The sequence below is a fragment of the Hemiscyllium ocellatum genome, chromosome 1, assembly GCF_020745735.1.
Source record: "Hemiscyllium ocellatum isolate sHemOce1 chromosome 1, sHemOce1.pat.X.cur, whole genome shotgun sequence".
NCBI classification, from domain to species: domain Eukaryota; kingdom Metazoa; phylum Chordata; class Chondrichthyes; order Orectolobiformes; family Hemiscylliidae; genus Hemiscyllium; species Hemiscyllium ocellatum.
In genome coordinates this window covers 118,858,585-118,881,178 of record NC_083401.1, presented here as the reverse complement: position 1 = coordinate 118,881,178, position 22,594 = coordinate 118,858,585, and the positions used below count along the sequence as shown (strand labels likewise).

At 39.8% G+C, this 22,594-nt stretch overlaps 1 protein-coding gene across 1 annotated transcript in view; it reads right to left on the bottom strand.

The window, feature by feature from the left end:
• kcnip4a (potassium voltage-gated channel interacting protein 4a) overlaps positions 1-6,511 on the bottom strand; it is a 349,299-nt gene extending 342,788 nt beyond the window's left edge. Inside the window, exon 1 of the mRNA XM_060831482.1 lies at positions 6,412-6,511. Coding sequence (XP_060687465.1) covers positions 6,412-6,511 — 100 coding nt within the window. The remainder of the gene's footprint in view (positions 1-6,411) is intronic.
• Positions 6,512-22,594: the final 16,083 nt, after the last annotated feature.

Genomic DNA, 22,594 nt, shown 5'->3' with positions numbered 1-22,594 from the left:
GGGCATGGACTGGCACCAGAGGCTGCTACAGTAGCAAAGCTGGTGGAATGCTTGCGAGAAGCCCAATGAGGTTTTTGTCAACTTAGGACAAATTTGTTGAACGTTAACTATGTCCTAGATGTCAAGATGAGATTCTTATTAGGCAGTGTGGCTAGTTGCCTATTAAGGAGATTACTGTCTGCAAATCTCACTTTATTAACATGCAGCTTTCTATTCCACCATGAGAAAACTGGGTGTTGACAACTCTCGACATAGGAAGTCAAAGCCTGGTGACTGACTCGCCACTTGGTCCAAAAGGCTTCCATGCTGGACTCTATGTGACTATATCTCAAAGGCACGCTGCACAGACACTGGCCATATGCATCCCACATCTGGGAACATTGGCATCTGACAAATACCAGCTTCTAAATGCTTTCATGGCAATCTCTGATGTACTTGCAAGGTGCTTCTTTTTAATACTTGGAATGTAGTGGCAACTATCATTGTAATCTTGCAGCAAAGGCAATTAGTGATCAGGGACACACACCCAGTTCATGGACAGGACCAAGCAGCATCTCTGGGCTATTCACTTACACTTTGAACCCTCACTGGTAACTCACAGCTTCCCTGCCTTTCTACTTTGCCACTTTAACCAGAGATTCAAGGCACACAATACTGCTGTATTTCCTTGCACAGATACAAAGCCAGAAAGCTTGTTGTGGCTGTCAACAGTCCTCAGTCAAGACAAACAATAGCATTTGCTTGGGGTCCTGGCAAAGTATGTCAAGGGGAGCTCTCAATGCCAGTCTGGGGGCTTGGACACAGTCAGTCAGCCACTTGGGGTCAGGGTCAGGATCCTTTCCTCATAAAGGATGAGGAGCTGAATGTCAGACAGCCTATCATTCATTGTGACACTTTCTGCACTAGTGTGAGCTGTTTACCTCCTGGAATGAGTGGGTGGCAGGAAGTAAGGTAGATGAAGGCAGATCGCACAGCAGCATGTGTTGGTGCAGCTGGAGACCTGTCCCTAGAGAATGGTTAGGCAAGGCAAAGAACATGTAGGGTTAGTGATGTGGGGCTTGGAGGCGGTGGAAGTGAATGAGGGAAGATGTTGCAGGCAAGTGAGAGTGGTAAAGCTTGAGAGGGTTTAGTGTTAGCTAGGTACAGCAGCAGAGACAGGGTGAGTGTGAGGTTTCAGAGAGAAGTTAGTGGAGACAAGGTCATTGAATGTCTTCCTAGATTGCTTGCCTTCCTCCAGTCAACTGAGACAACACTTAGCAAGATGGAAACCTCTGAGCAGGCTTGCATGAAATCTTGTAATGAACTCCTCTGACTTTCTTAAGAGGAGGATGTCTCCAATCCACCAACCAGCAGCACCCCAAGTTCCTGTTCACAAGATGGAGTACCAATTTCCCCCTGTCTGCCATGTCCCGGTCAAATGTCAGTAACCATGCAGAGCAGCTTCAGAGTGACGGTGCTTGCCTGAGTGCACAATGATCGTATAAAGAAAGTGCCAATGCCAGGGATGCTAGTCCATTTTCGGTTATCCTGGCAGTGCCAAGTTGTTGCAGCTAGGACAAGTGATAGAATTGGGTAAGAATAGAATGTGAGGATCGCTGCAGGAATGTGGTGGCCAGCTAATGAAGACAGTCAGATAAGATGCAGTGAGAAAACCCACAATGCATCACAGAGAGAAAGACTTCAAATTGACACTTATTGAAAAAAACGTAAGGTTCAGCTCTGGCAATTGATATTCCCAGCCACTTGCTCCCATTTTCTGAGAGATCTCCCTCTATAGGACCACATAACACTGTGGTATTTCTCCTCCTACACACCTGTAAGATTCAAGTGCCATACTTGTCAGTCTAGATCCCAATGTATACCCTGGTGTACAGTTTGGAAGAACTTGCATTGCAGCAATATTTTTGAACGTCTTTCTTTGAGGAGCAACCTTCCTTTAACTGTGTGGGCTGCAGCTAGACTGCCTGAGCTTTCTGCTGCATGTAGAGCACATTGGCAGCTTCAACAAAGAGATGGCATTATAAATAAAAGATTTTAAAGATGGTACAGAGATAGCACCAAAACATTTAAATGAATTGGGGATGAATTGGGGGATGAATAACATGTTTTACCCCACTGGCTCAGTATTGGAGAACGTGAGTTTCTGCCCAATCTGATTTTAGTTACTGAAGTTGTATGGTTAAGATTGGGCAGGACATGGAGAACTCACCTGCTCTTTTTTGAATAGTAAAATGGGATCTTTTAAAAATTGACCCGAGGCTAAGGCAATGACAGATGACAGCTCCAAAACCGCACTCACTCATTAGTGCACTGAAGTACAGCTTGGATTATAACCTCAAGTTTCTGAAGTAGAACTTGAACAAATGACCTTATCACTCAGAAATGAGGATGCTGACAGTAATGCAAGACTGACACTTGGATAATGTACAGAATTCACATACAGGCTTGTAAATGGCTGTGTTTGCTGCCTTCAAAACTGCAGGAGGCACACTCACCATCCATGCAATCCCAAAGCCTCTGACACCTGCCTGCATCAAAAATATAGGACTACCTACGAGTGACGCAGATATGTTTTAACAAGTGCAGCATAAATAAAGTACTTCTGTTTTAAACCAATGTTTCAATTCAAATCAATTAAATTCAATTCAAATCCTGGGATCATGATTTGTTTACCAAACCACTCCAAACACTTGGCCACTTCCCTCTGCACCTCCCTGGCTGTCCCATTCCCAACTCCTCACTGCCTCCTTCCACAATGGCCAGGGAGGTTGTGAGAAGGTTGATAGGTGAAGCCACTAATGGGGCAGCAGCAAAGCAGGTCAGATTGTCAAACAGCCACATTATTTCTTGATATTAATTTCAGTGATCCCAGACACGCTGCAGAACCATAAGTGGCGGGTTTGCAAACTGTGCTGGCTGAAAGAAAATTTGGAACAATTAGTGTTTCTGCATTTCAGAGTTCTGCAATGGGAATCTTACAGAATAAAGGGGCAGGAGTGATGGTGGTACTTCATGGGGGATGTTGGAAATATATTAAAAACAGAACAATCTGCAAAAAATGGGACATTTGGTAACCCTGGTGAGTGGCTTTTGGTTCTGATACTCCTAGTCATCTAAAAATCATGTGAACTTGTGGACCTCTGAAAATTTACATCTGAAAATTTCAGTTGGGATGTATAACAGATGTAGACCCTGAATTGCATACTTACCTCCCTGCTCAGTCAATTAGAGGGGCTAGCTTTGGTGACCTAACTAATATGTAAAAAGCCAACCAACTATTGAAGGAAGATTCATTCACACAGTCTAGCTCAAGATACAGCTGACATCTGCTGGGATCCTCCAAGTAAGGTTATGAATTAATTTGATAAAATTGTCAATTCTCCAATCATAGTCACACCACTTGATGACTCTTATCTGTTTCAGAAATACTTGATTAAAAATATCCTGTTAGAAACAGGTCTCAAGGTTAAAAATTGTTTCTACATGTTTTCATAGCAAAGTCTACAGGTTTCCAGAGAGGCTGGTTTGACTAACAACAAAACATGCAGTATCAAGTGGGGAAACATTCTGATTTGAAACTGTACTGATCTGTGAGACGACAGCATTACACAACTTATTCCTTTAGTAAAAGAGCTCATGCCTTGAAAAAAAATGTTTGGCAACTTTTTTTTTTAAAACTGAAAGTGGAAAACAACAATAAATGTTAGATATTTGATACCAATCACGTACTGTGGGTTGGATAGCTAGACTGGTGAAGCAGAGTGACACTAACAGCATGAGTTCCATTCCCACACTGGCTGAGTTTTCCATCAAGGACTCACCTTCTCAACCTCGCCCCTTGCCTGCGGCATGGTGTCCCATGGGTTAAATCACCACCAGTCATCTCTCTTTAATGAGAGAGCAGCCCTATGATCTTCTAGGACTATAGTGACTCGACATTCATGTATTAATGATGTGCTGATATTATTTAAGTTATCATGTATGCCTCTTTAAATTGAAAGTATCTTCAACATTTGACTATATTCAATATTAATATAAAATGTTGGCTCTTATATGTTTTCTAAACAAATTGAATAATGAAATAAAATTCAATTTCAATTCTCCAATGCATCCCTAAACAAGATAAAATATTTTTCACCTTTCAGAAAACCTTAGTAAATGATTGCTAAATTTCTTCTTAAGAGGATTTTCTTTCTTAAAATGTAAACGTATTCCATCTTCACAAGATCAATACTATTATGTCATGCAAATACATACCTCATATGAATGCATTCATTATTAAAAGGTGTAAATATTATTCATAGAAACTCATCCCTTATAAATTTTCATTGAAGTATTTCTCTGTGGAAATTTGCCATAAACACTGTTTTATTTTTGATTATCAGATTTGCAAAACCAAGAGGCCCACAGACTGCACAGATTGTGTGAAGAAACTGTGACAATGAATTCAATGTTTCGGCTGGGCTGAAGTGACATTTTGAAAAAGTCAAGAAGAATGAAGCTATGCTGTGGATACTCCACCTTTTCATCTGGTCTTTTATTATTTTTACCATAAATGGATTTGCTATTTCAAAAAAAAAAATCACCATTAAATAAATGTGTTAGGATGTTGGAAACACAACTTTTTCTTTGTTCATAGAAAGCTTTCTGTTTCTGTAAAGATTTTAGCATCATAATCACAACTGCCAAAAGGCTGCAAAACAGTTCCAATATTATGTGATAACATACCAAGATAGAAATAAAATTTCACTTACTGTTGTGCATTACAGCTTTGTATTAAGGATTCAGAAGTCAACTGTTTGTGTTGCAGGGCATTGGCAGAGGCTTTATTTAACATCTGTCAGTATTTCAATTTGGCTCGTTAAATCTAGAGATGTGCAGCAAATTATTTCCAAGTGGATAGGTGAAAATAACCTTTGTGTGTGCTCTGCTTTTATTGTTCATTCCAAAAGCTGTTTCTCATTTCAAAATCTGAGGAGGTTATGGTGACACAGCTACATAATTGTTTTAGGCTGCTCTGGCCTGATAGAGTGATTAGGGAATTTTGAAACCTGCACTATGTCCTGATGCTATCAAAGCCTGTCCAGACTTTGCACACACGTACAAGTTTCAGCCCTATTCTCTTGCTGCTGGGTGCCAGGAGGTAGAAAGTGAAATTCTCATTATTGCAGCAAAACAAAGAAAGGGTGCCAAGCATAAATGAGGCCATGTGTTTTATACAAACAAACAAACAAACTCCCAGTCCAGAAATATTCAGCTGAGATGAAGTTTTTCTCATTGGGTTAGTGATGACCTATTACAAACTATCAAATTAATTCCACAAGAGGTGACTAATGTCATAAAGATTAAACAAATCAATATATTAGTTTAATTTGCTGAAAGAACATGGTGTAAATACTTATTATAATTTACATAAATGCTGTTATCTTTGTTGATGTTAATTTTGACTGTTTTTGATTCAAATTGGTTTAAGTTTTGTAAGCACTTCAACAGAATATTGTTAACATTTTATTTTAAATTGTATAATATAGATTAAACACTATTTGTCTGTTGTCAGTTATTGTAGCTTATTTTGCCTGAATGAGTTGTTAAATTCTAAATACTATCACAGTTCTGATTATGTGGAGACTTTAAACAAAATGCATTCACACCGGTGTTCACACTAGATATCTGTTTTTATGCAGCTTACACATGGAGAATAAATTTCCATGCCAAAAACATGAACATATAAGATCCGAATATGGATAAATTTAATTCCTAAAAAAAGAGCTCCCCAGGACACTAAAACAATCTGGAACATTTTCTTATAGGGAAGGTGAAAATATTTAAAACTTAATGACAATAACAATTCATTACTGAATATGATATTTAAATCTTTCACTTTGTTCATGATGACTAGGAGACAACAAAAAAAACTTAAGAAATAGACTTCAAGGTTAGTTATAGCTTGTGAAAATAACATTCAAATAAAATATATCAAATAAAAAATACACTTTTACCAATTCTTTATAAATCTTTATCTCATCAACATTTGCTGTTGGTTTTCAAATAAGCTACTAGCAGCTGAAAGACGGGTGATACAAAGGCTTTTTTTTAAACATAGCCGACTGCTTCATTACCTTTATATCAGCTTCAACAAACTAAACTGATTCATAAGGCATATTGATTTTGTCCTTTTCCCTCTCAGGCATGTAAGGGGAAGAATATACCAAGCAAAGTATTACAGAATATGAAGAGAAAAAGTTATCTCAGTTAATTTTTCACTGTACAAAGCTCAGTGATCTAACATGAAATATTAGCTTGAAATTGCGCGGATTTAAATCCTCTCAAATGACAGCCACACTTTCACTGTACAGTTTTCTCCAGCATCTTCTCATAAAAATACCACATGCAAGATAAGATGTCCCTTACCTTCAACAGTTGCTTCCAGCAGACCAAACTGTTCCAACACTTTAACAAACAACACAATCACCACCAAAACTGCTATCATCTCAAGCCCTTCCAAGTTCATGGTGATCAGGTCATTGTCTCATCGTGCTGCTGAGAAACGTGTTTTTATTTTTTTCAGCTGGGCTCTGTTTGTGAGGCCATCAAACTCTGTTAAAGCTACAGTTCAGTCAGTGAACACATCCTGTATATACCAAGACAGGCCAGGAGTGGCAGGCAGATAACTCAGGCCTGTCAGGATTATCCACTCTCCTGTTATCTCTGTATTACAGAAAAAGAGCTGTGCATGAACAAACACATGGATCACCCAAAGATTTAGGAGGTCATCCACTAAAACGTCCTGGAAAGACTGGATCAGGTGTGATAGCTAGACTTCTGGGGTTTCAAATCTTTATTTTGTGCCAATGCTGCTGGGTGGCATTGTTGTGGATGATCAGTTGCCTTGGCAACAGGAAAGAGCAATTGAGTGTGGATTCACATTGGATGCTGAGTGAAAATAAGACCCTGAGTATCTGAAGAAAAGTGAGTTTAAACATTATGATGTGATAGAACAGCTTTTATTGTGTTAATTTTCTCTTGATTGAAGTATGCATTACAGACTGAAAAACACTCTCCTGGGGAAGACATTCAAAGTACCTTTGAAGAGATTTTTGAAGTTTACTTTACTGGAATATTCTATTGTTTTTTTTTCCTTTCGGTCCATTTGAAAGCCTGTTGAATGTTCCTGTGTCTAGGTTTTGAAAAGTAATCACACCACAACACGTTGTCAATTAATTCATTAATTGTAAATTATGTTTGCCCTGTTATTTAATCATTTAATAAAGGTTTGTTATCTTTTATTTTTGAAAACTGACTGCATTAGCATCAGACAGATGTTAGGCAAAGACGGAATGATTAATGTCAATTGCATTCTTTAGCTCCAGGAAGTAAAATATTTATATTAGCCTCACTGCATTCGAAATCATTCAGTGTGATGAGTAGTAGAAGTCAAACTAATGCAATGTGCAAAGATCAGGAGAACCAACGGGTCGTAAGCTGGGTAGTCAGAAATTATACCATGGACAAAAGCAAGAAAATGAACTTTAATAACAGAGAGTACATGCAGCCATCTGTTCCTTGCAGCTTTTCAAGTAATAGCAAGAGATGTATAGATTATGATTACAATCCTGAACAATATCAAAATGATTGAATATAGAATTATTTTTGTATTAACAAAAGATTCCAAATATCTGAAGCCAGATTGTAGCATTTATTTATGTCTCTTTTTAAAGATAATATTGCACAATTAATTTTTAGTTGAAAAGTTTAAGGCCACTCATTCTGTTTTCATTTATTTCACAAAACTGTAAATTAGGAAATCATCGTAGTTTCTGCTTGCCAAAGCTCACTTAGAAACAAATTTGTGCTGTAGCATCAATTACGTCAAAATTGTATTCAAAAAACATTGAAGAGTGTCTTCTTTTGAAAATTACAGTGTTCATCATTATGCAACTTTTCAAATTCACTGTATAAGTAGAAATATTACCAAAATCTATGAAAATTATACATTTTTGATCCTTTTTATAGCTATGGTTGAATGTGCATAAAACAGCAGAGAACTACAGGAAATCATGAAGACATAGGCATCCTGAAGGACAGAAGCAAATCTCTGAAACACAAATGGAATCTGATAATCTACAACAGGACATATTCTAGCCTAATTGTTAGTGATGTTTGGAAAGAAAGGAGATTCTATTAACTTGAACCTGAATAGCAGATATCAGTGCCACTTGAATGGCTCTGATGCACTCAACTATTGTCGAGGTTGAAAGTTGAGCCAATAGTGGCTGTCTGCAGGGAAGTATCTCTGGATGGTGCTTGAATTATCTGTCACTTTTGAAACCAGAGAAAAGAGAGAAAGCAGCAATTGAAATCTTGGCTCCTGGCTCCGGGGCATTTTCCTCTTCTGCCTGTAGCCTTGAAAGGATTGGAAGCCTGGTCTCCTACAAGGTGCAAAAAAGTCCAATCTCAGGCAAAGTTCTGGGAAATCTGGGCCCTTGTCTAACTCCTCCAGAACACCATTTAGGTTTTGATAAGAGTCTACTGAATGGGTTGTAGATGTTTATCATCATTTACATGACTTTGATTTTCTTTCAGATAATCGAATCACATAGTATGAAATCTAGTCTACAGCTCACCATCTGCACCAATAGTTTTCTCCATGTTAACCATCTCATCATCCTTTCCTGATTACCACTTATATGTTATAATAAAAAAATTAAAATTAAAAATTAAAATTAGTCTCTGCTTTTGTTTTTTTTCCCAAAAAGAAGCCATTTAAACCAAATAATTCCATGATATCAACAACCACAGACACAAATTATTGCTGTTGTCTGCTTCCTTTTTCTGTTATATGAGATTTGTTTCCTCTTGTTATCATCTCACCAAGTGGAAATAATCTATCATGTTGTATATTATTGCTGCATAAACTTGAAGAACTTTATCAGGTAATCCTTGATCTTCGCATTTTGAGCGAATGAAACTGAAACTGATATGTTACTGAATGCATTTCACACATTCACCATTTGCTTTTATATTCTTCCTGTAATTATATGCCCCAGATCACATTCCATTACCAAACTGTAGCCAAACTAAAGTATTGTGCAAAGTTGTACATGAACTCCATGCCATTTCTGAATAAACATTTCATTTGATAATAAAGTCTTTCAAAGTTACCCATGTGCTCTCTGCTATTCCTCACCATTTAAGATCTCACAGCATATTTTATGTCGTTCTTCTTAATGTTAATTGTACTGCATTGAACTGCACTTGCTATTTGCCTGCATATGCTGCTAACCTAACTATATCCAGTTATTCTTTTTCCCAACTATCAGTGTAATTTGGCACTAATCCTGACTGACTACAACCAACCCCTGTTTTGTGTCATCAACAAGTTCAGATACTGCTCCCTGGGTTTGACTTCTAGGTTACGTTTTTGTATATAGTCATAGCAGAGATTCCTCAGTGCAGCATCCCATGCCATTTTCATCCATTCCTCCACCATAAGATCAGAAAAGTAGATGTTTGCTGAAGATTGTACAGTGTACAATACCATTTACAACTCCTGTAATACTGAAACGGTACATGGTCATAAGCAGCAAGAATTGAGCAACATTCAGATTTAGGGTGATAAGGAGGAAATAAAATTGTTACCACACAAGTACCAGGCAATGACCTTCTCCATGAAGAGAGAACTTAACCATGTCTCCTTCACATTCAAAGGCATTACCAACACTGATTGATCCCACTATCACCATCCAGGGTGAATTGGACTCAGCAGTGCGATGGAAAACTCACCACTTGCCTGCATGAGTGCAGTTCCAGGCTCAAGACCACATTCAAGAATCTTGACACTATCAAGGATAAAGTAACCCACTTAAGTGCCATCCTATTCCCTACTTTCAACATTTATTCCCTCTACTACAATACACAAGTTGGAATTTAATGCTCAGATTGGTAGGCCTTTCCACTAAGAGGAGACCTAGCGTGGCTGTTCTGAACACTTCGTGACCCTGATTTAATGCTAATCAGGCATTGGAGTATTCATTGTCGGCAGAACCTGGCATTTCTCCAGTCAGCAGGACAACCAGAAATATTGGCCAATGCCAGAACTTTAGGATACAAGGCTGAAAAATTGTCACTGGAACCTGTAGTAGAGATAGCTGAGGTGGGATCCTTGTGGTCAGTTGAGGATATCCGAGTGAGGGCTGGTTGAAGGGATTGGTTAGTTGCAAGGCAGAAGTCTTCATATATAGGCAGACCTTGCATCTAATGGATCTCTCTGTTTAGCACAAGCTGCCAATTAAGAAGGATTTACTGTCCCACCATGCCATTGTCTTACCCACCAGGCTTAGCTGGCAGCTTTTCCACATGATGTTACTTTGGCAAACTGTAAACCTTACTTTAGACCCCATGGCTGCACTATTTGTGTAACCACCAGCCGATGAGACCACTCCTCAGCACTCCTCCTTTGTCCCCGTTGCTGTTCTATCTCGGGAGTCCTGAGTTCTCAGTACCAGCAGTAGCCACAACATTTTCTATTGTACTGCCAAGTTCTGGAACTGCTCGCCTCTACTCTGGGACATCCAATTCTGGCATCCTCAGTCTTGAGGGAATCCAGCTGAGTGTCCAATGAAGGGCATCAAGGCAAAAGATCTGTCAGGCCTTCCTTCTAATTGTTAGTACAGGTGTTTTTCAGGCAGTATACCTAATTAGGAAGGTTCTGCCCTTGGGACAATGTACAGAAGGAGGTTTGAATGGGATTAGATAAACAGCATCCATTATTTATTTCTGAAGGGCTTGCTTCTGTTTTGTGGATTTACTGCAAGTTTGTGAATGGAAACCGATTAGAGGAAACAGAGGGAAGTATAACTTGTTTACTTGTATGCTGCACTGTAACACTGACAGCTATCTCCAGCAACATAGTCATCTAGAGAAAAACATCCTCACTATTAAATATATAACTCCACTGCACTTGACGAAAGGGCTATGCTCCAAAAGCTTGTGATTTCAAATAAATCTGTTGGACTATAACTTGGTGTCATGTGATTTCTGACTTTGTCCACATCCACAGAGGCTGTTATTCAATCACCAAGTCACTCTTTATTTACACATGAACAGTCCTTCAGTCGGGCACCAGAGTGTCAGTATCTTCGACACTCACCTTCAAGGAGCATCCAAGGAGCAGGAGACTGCCTGACCTGCTGTGCTTTTCCAGCAACACATTTTCAGCTCTGATCTCCAGCATCTGCAGTCCTCACTTTCTCCTCTTATCTGTCAACCAGGGCTCTCCAAATGGGCCAGATTAACAGCCTCAATCAGTGAACTCATATTCTATGAGATCCAGATAGTTGACCTTGTTATAATCACTATATAGCATATATAAGTAACAAGACCTTGCACAATCAATCATCTCTCTCAAAACAGTCATTATTATGTTTTAAAAACAAAAAGGACTATCTTAAGAATATAATAAGCTGCTGCATGGAAGTTCTTCACTCAAGCAAATTGTGTTTAAGCATGGAAACTTATAGCACTAAGTCTCTGGATGTAGGTTTGATCGCTGAGCAGGAAGGTTCATTTCCAGACATTTCGTCACCCTACTAGGTAACATCTTCAGTGAGTCTCTGGGTGAAGCACTGTTGCTAATTCCTGCTTTCTATTTATATGTTTGGGTTTCTTTGAGTTGGTGACATCATTTCCTGTGGTGATGTCATTTCTTGTTCTTTTTCTAAGGGGATGGTAGGTGGGGTCTAACTTGATGTGTTTGTTGATATATACCTAGTAGGGCAACAAAATGTCTGGGAGTGAACCTTCCAGCTCAGCGAGCAAACTTATATCCAGAACCTCAACCTGAGCTACAAATCTTCTCAAAACTCACTAAGCACTAATTCTCTTTGTAACAATTGCATTCAGCAGTTTTAATTATATCTGATGTGGAAGGGGTCAGTGAGAAATATCAATGTTTTAATCTTTGAAAATTTAATACTAATTATTCACCTGTGGCATCAATTTAACACCTATTTAAAGAGGCCACAGTGTACCTGAAATGGGAAATGGAAATTGTCCCTCGGGGGCAATAGTGTTGCTCCTTTCATGCTGCAAAGGAGGACCATTTTTGCAACAGGGTGGGAGGAGCATTTCTCTCCATCAAATCATACCTCATTATGCTGCAAATGCTGATATTAACAACACGTGGCTGAGGTGGAAAAGTGCTCCAAATCCGAGTTCTCAATGCTTTTACTCATTGTAATGGGTGCTTTTATTGTAGGCATGTCAAATGCTAGGAATTCCATTAAGTATTGATAATGCCCAGGGACGTTATTAAAGATCATTGAGTTGAAAGCACACCAATTAACATCAACAAAGAAATTAAGGAATTTATATTTATTGATTATTTTAGCAAGCTTAGTTAAAACAAGATGTAGGACTTGGTTGTTAATACTCATGCCATTACATCATTCCATGAAAATCTATCATACTTTGCAATATGTACTTCAATCCATTACATTTTATAACTTTTACTTGGTGGTCTGTTATCAAAAAAGTAAGAACAGGTCCTCCGTTCATTTTTCTCTTATGGCCAAAGGAAGTGTCCCGTGCAAGGTCAATGCCACCCACTTTAAACATAACACATTGGCCTCTTCCCCCTGCTCGATTTCACTGCTGGGGATTGCCAACCAGGCCTCGACAAAATCCTGAACATACCCACAGCCCTGGCTCCATCATCTTTTATTTATCAGGGACTGCCCATAGACTCAGTAGTGGCCACTACTGGACACAGCTGGTATTACATAACCCATTGGCTGGCATCTCTCCAAGGGAGGACTTCATACGTAGATGGGCACAGCAGTCTCACCTTAAAGAAATTAATGCTTCAGTGAGCGGATTATGACTGGAGGAAGCTGGATTGACAACAAACTTTTCAGTGGTGCAGAGGTGCCTGTTGGACTGGGGTGGACAAAGTCAAGAATCACACGACACTGGGTTATAGTCCAACAGATTTATTTGAAAACACAAGCTTTTGGAGCCCCACTCCTTCTTCAGATAGCTAGTGAGAGAGGATGCATCAGACACAGAGTTTAGAACTAAAAGATCAAAGGGATTTACATATTAACCAACTGAAACCTGCATCTCCATTCTAACTGATTAAAGACTTAATAGCCTCATATCAGTTGTATGACCCTTTGATCTTTTACTTATAAACTCTGTGTCTGATATATCCTCTCTCACTAGTTACGTGAAGAAGGAGTGGGGCTCCAAAAGCTTGTGGTTTCAAATAAATCTGTTGGACTATAACCCAGTTTTCTGTGATTTTGGACTTTGAACTTTTCAGTCACAGAGGACAGAGAAGATGGAGCACCATACAATTTAGGGTGTTAGATGGGACCTGGGTCTGGAGACTCATTAGAATCAGAAAACAAAGAAAGAGTATCTAAAAATATGACTGATTTTACTTGTGTTGCAAGGACTTTTGAGATTTTCAGACCTGGTTATCCTGTTGCTGCTTCCTGAGACTCCACCATCAGCATCCAATATTGCAGTAAAACAAAAGTAAGAACGGCAGATCTGAAACAAAAAGGAAACAGAAAGTGCAGGAGAAACTCAGCAGGTCTGGCAGCATCTGTGGGAAGAAAAGCAGAGTTAACGCTTTGAGTCCAGATCGGATGAACAGTCACCGGATTTGAAACATTAGTTCTGCTTTCATCTCACGGATGCTACCAGACCTGCAGGGTTTCTCCAGCAATTTCTGGTTTTCATCAATACTGCAGCTTCTTTTCTAAGAGGATTCGCCATAAATTAATTTTATCAGGGAAGTGGATTAAATGACCAAGAAAAAAAATGAGCTGAACCTTACTTTTTTTTTAAGCTAACTGTGAATTGCACCATTGCTTACCAAACTCACTTCAGTTACTACCAACCCCACCCCTCTGGCAACCCTCACCTCCGATTCCACTTCCAAATTACTGTGTGCCATGTCACCACTCAGCAGATATCTAACAAAAGACCAGCATTCTTGGCACCCACACCATCTTTGAAAGGCCCCCAAAACCCAGGTGAACACTGGCAAGCTGAAGTTTCCCTGCTCAATGATGACATGGCTTGGACCAGGGTAAACTGGCTCGCTGACACTGGCCTGGAGGTGCTGGTGAATGGAATGCAGTACTGGAGACCTGTTCTCTTTCTTGCAGCCTGGTTCCATGCTGCTAAATGGATGGGTCAGTGCAGGGGATCAGCCAGCAGTGTCTCCAGAAAGTCAATGACCTTCTCCCTTCCACCAGGGTAAGTGCCATAATCTTATCTCTGCCTCTTCACACTTTATTTCTGTTATTGCACACACGGAGGAGTACCTGACATTCTCCACCTCAGCACCTGCAAGAAGACAATCCTCACTCTTGTAGGAGAGGACCAGAACCATTCCTGCAGGGAGGCTAAGATATCCATGTCCTATCAACAGAGTATGTGCCGTTCTTCATTCCACTGCAACTCTCTCATGAACCCTATCGTCAATTTCATTCAATTGCATAAAGGTGGATAAATCCCCAGGACCTGATCAGGTGCACCCTAGAACTCTGTGAGAAACTAGAGAAATCATTCCTGGGCCTCTTGCTGAGATATTTGTATCATCAATAGTCACAGGCGAGGTGCCGGAAGACTGGAGGTTGGTTAACGTGGTGTCACTCTTTAACAAGGGTGGTAAGGACAAGCCAGGGAACTATAGACCAGTGAGCCTGAAGCTGGTGGTGGGCAAGTTGTTGGAGGGAATCCTGAGGGACAGGATGTATATGTATTTGGAAAGGCAAGGACTGATTAGGGATAGCCAACATGGCTTTGTGTGTGGGAAATCATGTCTCACAAACTTGATTGAGTTTTTTGAGGAAGTAACTAAGAGGATTGATGAGGGCAGAGATGTAGATGTAATCCATATGGACTTCAGTAAGGCGTTCGACAAGGTTCCCCATGGGAGATTGGTGAGCAATGTTAGATCTCATTGAATACAGGGAGAAGTAGCCTTCTGGATACAGAACTGGCTCAAAGGTTGAAAACAAAGGGTGGTGGTGGAGGGTTGTTTTTCAGACCAGAGGCCGGTGACCAATGGAGTGCTGAGTCCACTACTTTTTGTCATTTACATAAATGATTTGGATGTGAGCTTAAGAGGCACAATTAGTAAGTTAGCAGATGACACTAAAATTGGAGCTGTACTGGACAACGAAGAAGGTTACCTCAGATTACATCAGGATTTTGGCCAGATGGGCCAATGGGTTGAGAAGTGGCAGATGGAGTTTAATTCAGATAAGTGCAGAATGCTGCATTTTGTGAAATCAAATCTTAGCAGGACTTATACACTTAATGGTAAGGTCTTAGGGAGTGTTGCTGAACAAAGAGACTTTGGAGTGGACTCCGTGAAAGTGGAGTTGCAGGTAGATAGGATAGTGAAGAAGGCATTTGGTATACTTTCTTTTATTGGTCAGAGTATTGAGTACAAGAGTTGGGAGGTCATGTTGTGGCTGTATAGGAAATTGGTTAGGCCACTGTTGGAATATTGCATGCAATTCTGGTCTCCTTCCTATTGGAAGGATGTTGTGAAACTTGAAAGGGTTCAGAAAAGATTTACAAGGATGTTGCCAGGGTTGGAGGAATTGAGCTTTAGGGAGCAGCTGAACAGGCTGGGGCTGTTTTCCCTGGAGCGTCGGAGGTTGAGGGGTGACCTTATCGAAGTTTACAAAATTATGAGGGTCATGGATAGGATAAGTAGACAAAGGCTTTTCCCTGGGATCGGGGAGTCCAAATCTAGAGGGCTTAGGTTTAGGGTGAGAGGGGAAAGATATAAAAGAGACCTAAGGGGCAACTTTTTCACACAGATGGTGATACGTGTATGGAATGAGCTGCCAGAAGAAGTGGTGGAGGCTGGTACAATTGCGACATTTAAAAGGCATTTGGATGAGTATATGAATAGGAAGGGTTTGGAGGAATATGGGCCGGGTGCTGGCAGATGGGACTAGATTGGGTTGGGATATCTGGTCGGCATAGATGGGTTGGACCGAAGGGTCTGTTTCCATGCTGTACATCTCTATGACTCTATGACTAGTAACCATTGGTCACTACACCTTCTCTCCCTTGTGTCTTGCAGGTACCAGCGGGATGTCCACATCCCTGCAGAGAAATGGCCTGCTCTGTCTGAAGCCACCTACTCCAGCTCTGAGGATGGGAGTACTGGGGATCCAGAGGAAGTGTCACCAAGGCTGCCTCCTGTACCTGTCAGCAGCTCAGATGCTGACACCTCAGTGGGATCATCATATTGTGAACGTCTGGGAGCATATGCTGGTGAGTAGTTCTCTGTGACAGCTCCACGCTGGGTATCAAAGAAACACTGCAGTATGCTAGCATTCAAGGTCTGCCAGAGACCAGGCACCGGCTCAGCCCTGGGCAGGGGAGTACCCAGGTGGTGTAGGTAATCAGAGACATCACCCACATGTCCAGGAAGGAAGAGGAGTGGCAGATCAGTATGTGGCGGGCAATGGCCCTCATCACATAAATGCTGTAGAAGTGCAGCTATGGGGACCCAGCTGCTCTATCATTTACAGGATTCTCAAATTTCATAGTTGTTTTCTTTACAATTGTAGGTGTGTGAAGTAATCACAAATACCAATTAATTATTATGGTATTATGGTATAACTAGTTTAAAAAAATTCAATTGGCATTTATGCATTTTCAAATTGACTTCCTTCTCCAGAGTTGTGCGATTAAGAAAGTCATACATCTTGTCATTGCATATATTATTGTATAATTTGTATTAAGCTACAATGAAAATAACTGTAGAGCCATCAATTGTTCCAGTCATTAAAAGTTTGAAGAAAACAAATTAAAACTACTTCCTTCAGGCTGTTTTTTCTCCAGTTTTCATCCATCTTACCTTAAGGTACTGATTGACATTGCAATAGCTGATATCTCAAACCTTGCCCATGTTGCTATGTAAAGTACGAGTCCAGTTGCTGCATGTTAGCTTGGTATCCAGCCCAGTTCAATTCTGTCTTCATATAAGATTTGCACATGAACAAATTCCAACTGAAAAGTGTTAATAATCACTTATGGAAATGATGGCCAAACTCTCTTAATTGACATGAGGATGTATTAGCTGCTGGTCCAGCTGTGATCAGTTGAGTCGACATAGACCTGGGGTCAAACATGGGATGTGTTCATCTCTGTGGCCTTGTTCAGAATGCCTTCACTAACTCATCAGGGAAGTTGATTAATTATTCTACAATACAATAAAGTTATGAACGCTATTTAGAACACACTTTGCTTTGGTTCATTTACAGGTGTGGGGATCCTGATGAGGGTTCACCAGATGTTCGGTACCGTTGAGACATACAGCATGCAAACTTCATATTGTCTTATTATTTAAATAATGTTGCATGAAGCTGAGTGTAGTCTGTGCTGCTGACTGTCTGCATGCTGAAAAGGGTGACCAGCTGTGTGTCTGGTTTGCAGATCATACATTAGCCCTTTGCAGAATCTAAAAGACTAAAATATGAATAAATACATCTTCAATTTGATTGTTGCTATTTACATGGATTCTGGTTCACTCATGGAATGAGATTAAGAGTCACTGTCATTGACTGATCAGGCTTTGCAGCAAGGTTGTTCTAATACAGAAAAGTATAAAGCTTCCAAAGACCGAACAGAACTTTGACGTACCTGTCCATCTCGTAACAACACTATTTTTTCCACAATATAATTAATCAATAAAGAAAAAAGAAGATATATATATGTGTAGTATTGGTTATGCAACAAAAAAGAATTTATTTTTGAAGGGTTCTGATAAATCCACAATTAAACACACCACCTCTAACCATTACAATCATATGGCAGACAAAAACACCAGATTTGTAACTTAAAATGATTATTATTTTAAAAGTAAGTTTGGCATATTTGGCCATACAAGGAATAGCAGATTTAAGTTCCAAAATCAATGTCTTTTGTGAGCATTTAGGAGTTCATCAATTTGAATCCTGTGACGAGCAATCAAACATTTGCCATATTGTACCTCATTCAACAGTGATTTAATTGCACCATCCTGAAAGCAAAAGCTTTCACTTAAATATTTCACCATTCCAAGGATTTTTCTTGTCATCTTAAACTGCAGAACATTTCAACCAATTGCAACAGAAGAGCACAGCATGCATCAAAATCACTGGTAATACCTTTTTAAGTAAATCTATTTCATAATCATCTTCCAAGCAATTACAGCACCAATTCCACAACCCTCTTCAGGCTAATCACACCACTAAATTCAATCTCCCATAATCAAATGCCTTTGGCATGCTTGTGCTTACTCAAGTGCACACTAAGGATTTTTATGCTTATGCTCGTACAGTGAAATTGTTTTATTTTACATTTATTTTACATATTACGGGAAGGCATGATGACAAAGCTGAAAATGCTGGCATTATAGATCTGTAGTTTTTTAAAGAGTGTAAATCATAAGAGCAAAATGATAATACCAAACTTTATGTAGCTTATTGTTCAGGTTCCAGTTGGAACATTAGGCAAACGTTCTTGTGGCTTGGTACCAGTGGTGGAGCCCCAAAACAGCAGGCATATAAACAGCAAGACAGTGGTTAAAAGGATGAATAGGGCCCATCAACAACCAAAATGGAGATTTACAGATGGATGCAGGCAGCATAGCTAAGGTGTTGAATGACTTTGCATTTGACTTTATAAAAGAGGAGGATGCTACACAGGTCATGGTGACAGAGAAAGAAACTGTCAGTAGGCGGGATCAAAATTAATAAGGAAGATATTTTAGATAGACTGCTGTCATTTAAAATTAACAAGCATTGGGAAGAAGTGAGTTGCATTGAAGGATATTGAAGGAAGTGAGCATACAAATTGGGGAGGCACTGCCATAATATTATAATTTTCCCGAGACTCCAAGGAGTGCAAGAAGAACTAGAGAATTGCCAATATTATGGTCGTGTTCAAAAAAGGTTGAAAGGATAATCTGAGCTATTACAGACCTTACTTCAGTAAGGTGGAAACTTCGACAAGGAATTATTAGGGACTGAATCAGTAGTCACATGGGTTGATGAGGAAGGCTCAGCGTGGATTTATAAAAGGGAGGCTGCGTTTAACAAACTTGCTGAAGTTTTTTGAAGATGCAATGGGAAGGGTTTATGACGGTAACACTTTTGACATGGTATGCGTGGATTTTCAAACCACATTTGATAAACACCTAATGCCAGGCTTGTGAGGAAAGTTGTAGGTAAAGTTATAAAAAGGACAGTGGCAACTGGGATACTCAATTGGCTAACTGATAGAAAGTAAGGTCATGGTCAATGCATCTTTTTTTGGGTGGAGGAAGAGTTGCCCAGGGATCCCAGGGGTGGAGGAAGAGTTGCCCAGGGGTCAGCGACTAGGCCCTTGCTTTTCCTGATTATAAATTAATATTAATGATATGGATTTTCTTGTGCAGGGAATTGTTTCCAAGTTTGCAGCTGATACTAAAATTATACACTTTGAGGAAAACTGTGTGGAATCCAAAAGGATATTGACGTTACTGGGCAGATAATTGGAATATAAGGACTAATGTAGAGAAGTGTAAGGTGATGCACTTTAAAGATCAATGGAGATGGCAAGACAGTTGGAGAGAGCAGTAAATAAAATATACTATGTTCTCGGTGTCATTAATAGGGGCATACAGTACAAGAGCAAAGTGGCGATGGTTGAACTTATCCAAAGCACTTGCTAGACCTCAGCTGGAGTATTATCTATAGCTGTGGATATTATGTTAAAGGGAAAGACGGGAACGCGTTGGAGGGAATGTAAAAGCAATTCACTAGAATGATCCAAGGTATGAGAAACTTCAGTTATGACGATTGATTAAAAAGTTGGATTTTTTTCACTTCTGGAGAGAAGACTGACAGGAGATCAGATAGAGGTTTTCAAAACCATGAGTAGGCTGGACTGAGTGGATAAGAAAGAAACAAGAATGAGAGAGCATAGCATGACAGTGATGTGTAAATGAAGCAAGGATGTCATGAGAAAAGTCTTTTTCACTCAGGAGTTGTTGATGTATGGAGTGCGCTGCTTGGAAATATCTTGGAGACAGGTTCAATTGAGGAATCCAAGGCACAATGGGGAAAATGTTGGAGATTGCCATTAGATAACTGAGCCCGTTTAGGTATGACAGGACAAATGGCCTGACTCTGTATTATAAAATTCTGTCATTCTGGGAATATGCACCAGGTAATAGAAAGTTATAAACCATGGAAGGTAAGTGCACTGATATGTTTTCTTTACCTCAGTTTTGTGTTGTCTTAAACAAAAGACTTTCATGGAATCTCACTGATATAATAACTACACTGCTTCTTTGAAGTTATTGCTGATTATTAAGCACAGTTTTAAGAGACAAAGTTGTAAGCTGTGCATGCAAATTTAACTTTTCTTAATTTGTACTCTGGCAAAATAGATGTCTTAGTGTAGTTATCATTGTTAGCTATTTGAAGGAATAGCCCAGGTGTAATATTGGGTCACGTCAAAGGGTGAGCTGTAAGCACCAGCATGGTAAACTGGAACTAAAACACAACCAGGGTGCTTCAGCAGGAACGAGAGTTAAATGTACTGTTAATGGGTTTTAATATACTCGGTGCCATGCAGTGTTGAGGATTTATATGTAAATATTACAGTCTCAATTGCACATACTTAGGTATATCAGATTAAGGCCAACCATTTCTCTGCTTAGTTTAGTCATTTATGTGCAAACTGTTGTAACTTGGGTAAAGCAACAAATTGCTTAAAGTGGAAATAAATGTGCATGGGAAGGGCCCTCCTGTGGCGCAGAGGTAGTGCTCAAGCCCTAGAGTGGAAGGTCTAAGTTCAAATCTCACCTGTATGTAATAACATTTCTGAACAAGTTGATTAAAAAAATAGGTTAACAGGCAAAGCAATTGTTCATGGGAAACAATATCTCATAAATTGGGCTTGACAGTCAAAGACAGAGGGTGGTGGTGGAGGGTTATTTCTTGGATTGCAGGCCTGTGACGATCAGTGTTCCACAGGAATCAGTGTTGGGTGCACTGTTGTTTGTCATTCATATAAATGATTTAAATGAGAATTTAGGAGGTCGTAAGTTTGCAGATGACACCAAACTTGTTGGTATAGTGGACAATGAAGATGGTTATCTAAGATCACAAAGGTTCTTGTTCCATTGGGCCAATAGGCTAAGGAGTGGCAGACAGAGTTTAATTTGGATAAATGTGAGGTATTGCATTTTGGTAGCAAATAAGGGTAGGACTTATATGGTTAATGATAGGGTCTGAACAGCGAGACCAGGGGCTCAGGTACATAGTTCTTTAAAAGTTGTGTCACAGATAGACAGGGTAATTAAGAAGGGGTTTAACATACTTGTCTTCATTACATAGACCATTGAGTGTAGGAGTTGGGATGATATGTTGAGGTTGTCCAGGTCACTAGTAAGGCTACGTTTGGAGTACTGTGTACAGTTCTGATCACCCTGCCACAGGAAGGATATTATTAAATTGGAGAGGGTTCAGAATAGATTAACAAGGATGTTGCCGGGGTTGGAGGGTTTGAGTTATAAGGAGAGGCTGGATAGGCTGGGGTTTGTTTTCACCGGAGCATTGGAGGCTGAAGAGTGACTTTATAGAGTCTTATAAAATCATGAGATGCATAGCTAAGGTGAACAACAAAGGTCTTTTTCCCAGGATAAGGAAGTTGAAAACTACACAGCATATTTTTTAAGGTGAGAAGAGAAATGTTTTAAAAGTGACCTGAGGGGCAACATTTTCATAGAGAGTGTGGTTAGTATGTGGAATGGACTGCCAGAGGAAGTAATAGATGCAGGTACAATTACAACATTTAAAAGACATTTGGACAAGTTCATCAATAGTAAAAGGTTGAGAGGGAAATGGGCCAAATGCAGGCAAGTGGGACTAGTTTAGTTTGGGAAACTTGTTCAGCGTGGATAGGTTGGACTGAAGGTTCTCTTCCCATGCTGATAACAATGAGGGAGATTGGGCAACACAATGGATTAAAGTACTATCTTTCTACCCTAAAACATAGTAATATGGGGGCAGGATGTTTGATCTGGGTTTGGGATTCCAGCATTAGCACCAGTTCTGGGTTCTGACCTCACCTGTGATCACCATCAAATACCTGCTACAGTTTGAAAGGGTTGACAAATTATGGGCAGAGGGTACACTTACCATCCAATTAAAGACAGTGCAAAGACGCCTGATGCTGGAAGGCAACCCTAGTGATGCAAGTTAAGGAGAAAAGAGGTGCATAATGATGGAGATGCCTCTTAGCACATTTGAACCCTTTGAAAATCAAAATGGCTTACAGATATCAGCTCACCATTGTGACGGAGAAACAGCACTATTCACATTCTCAATCTCTCAACCTCAGAAAATTGGCTGGGATATCATCTGAGCTTCCCCAAAAAGTGTTTCAGAGTTCTTATTATTCTCCTATAATTCTTTCACTCTGATTAAATTTTACTTACAAAGCTATTTCCTCTCCCATTTCAATTGCTTTCTGCATTGGTCTGTGTCTGTGCCTGAAGCTGTACAAATGCTAGAAAATA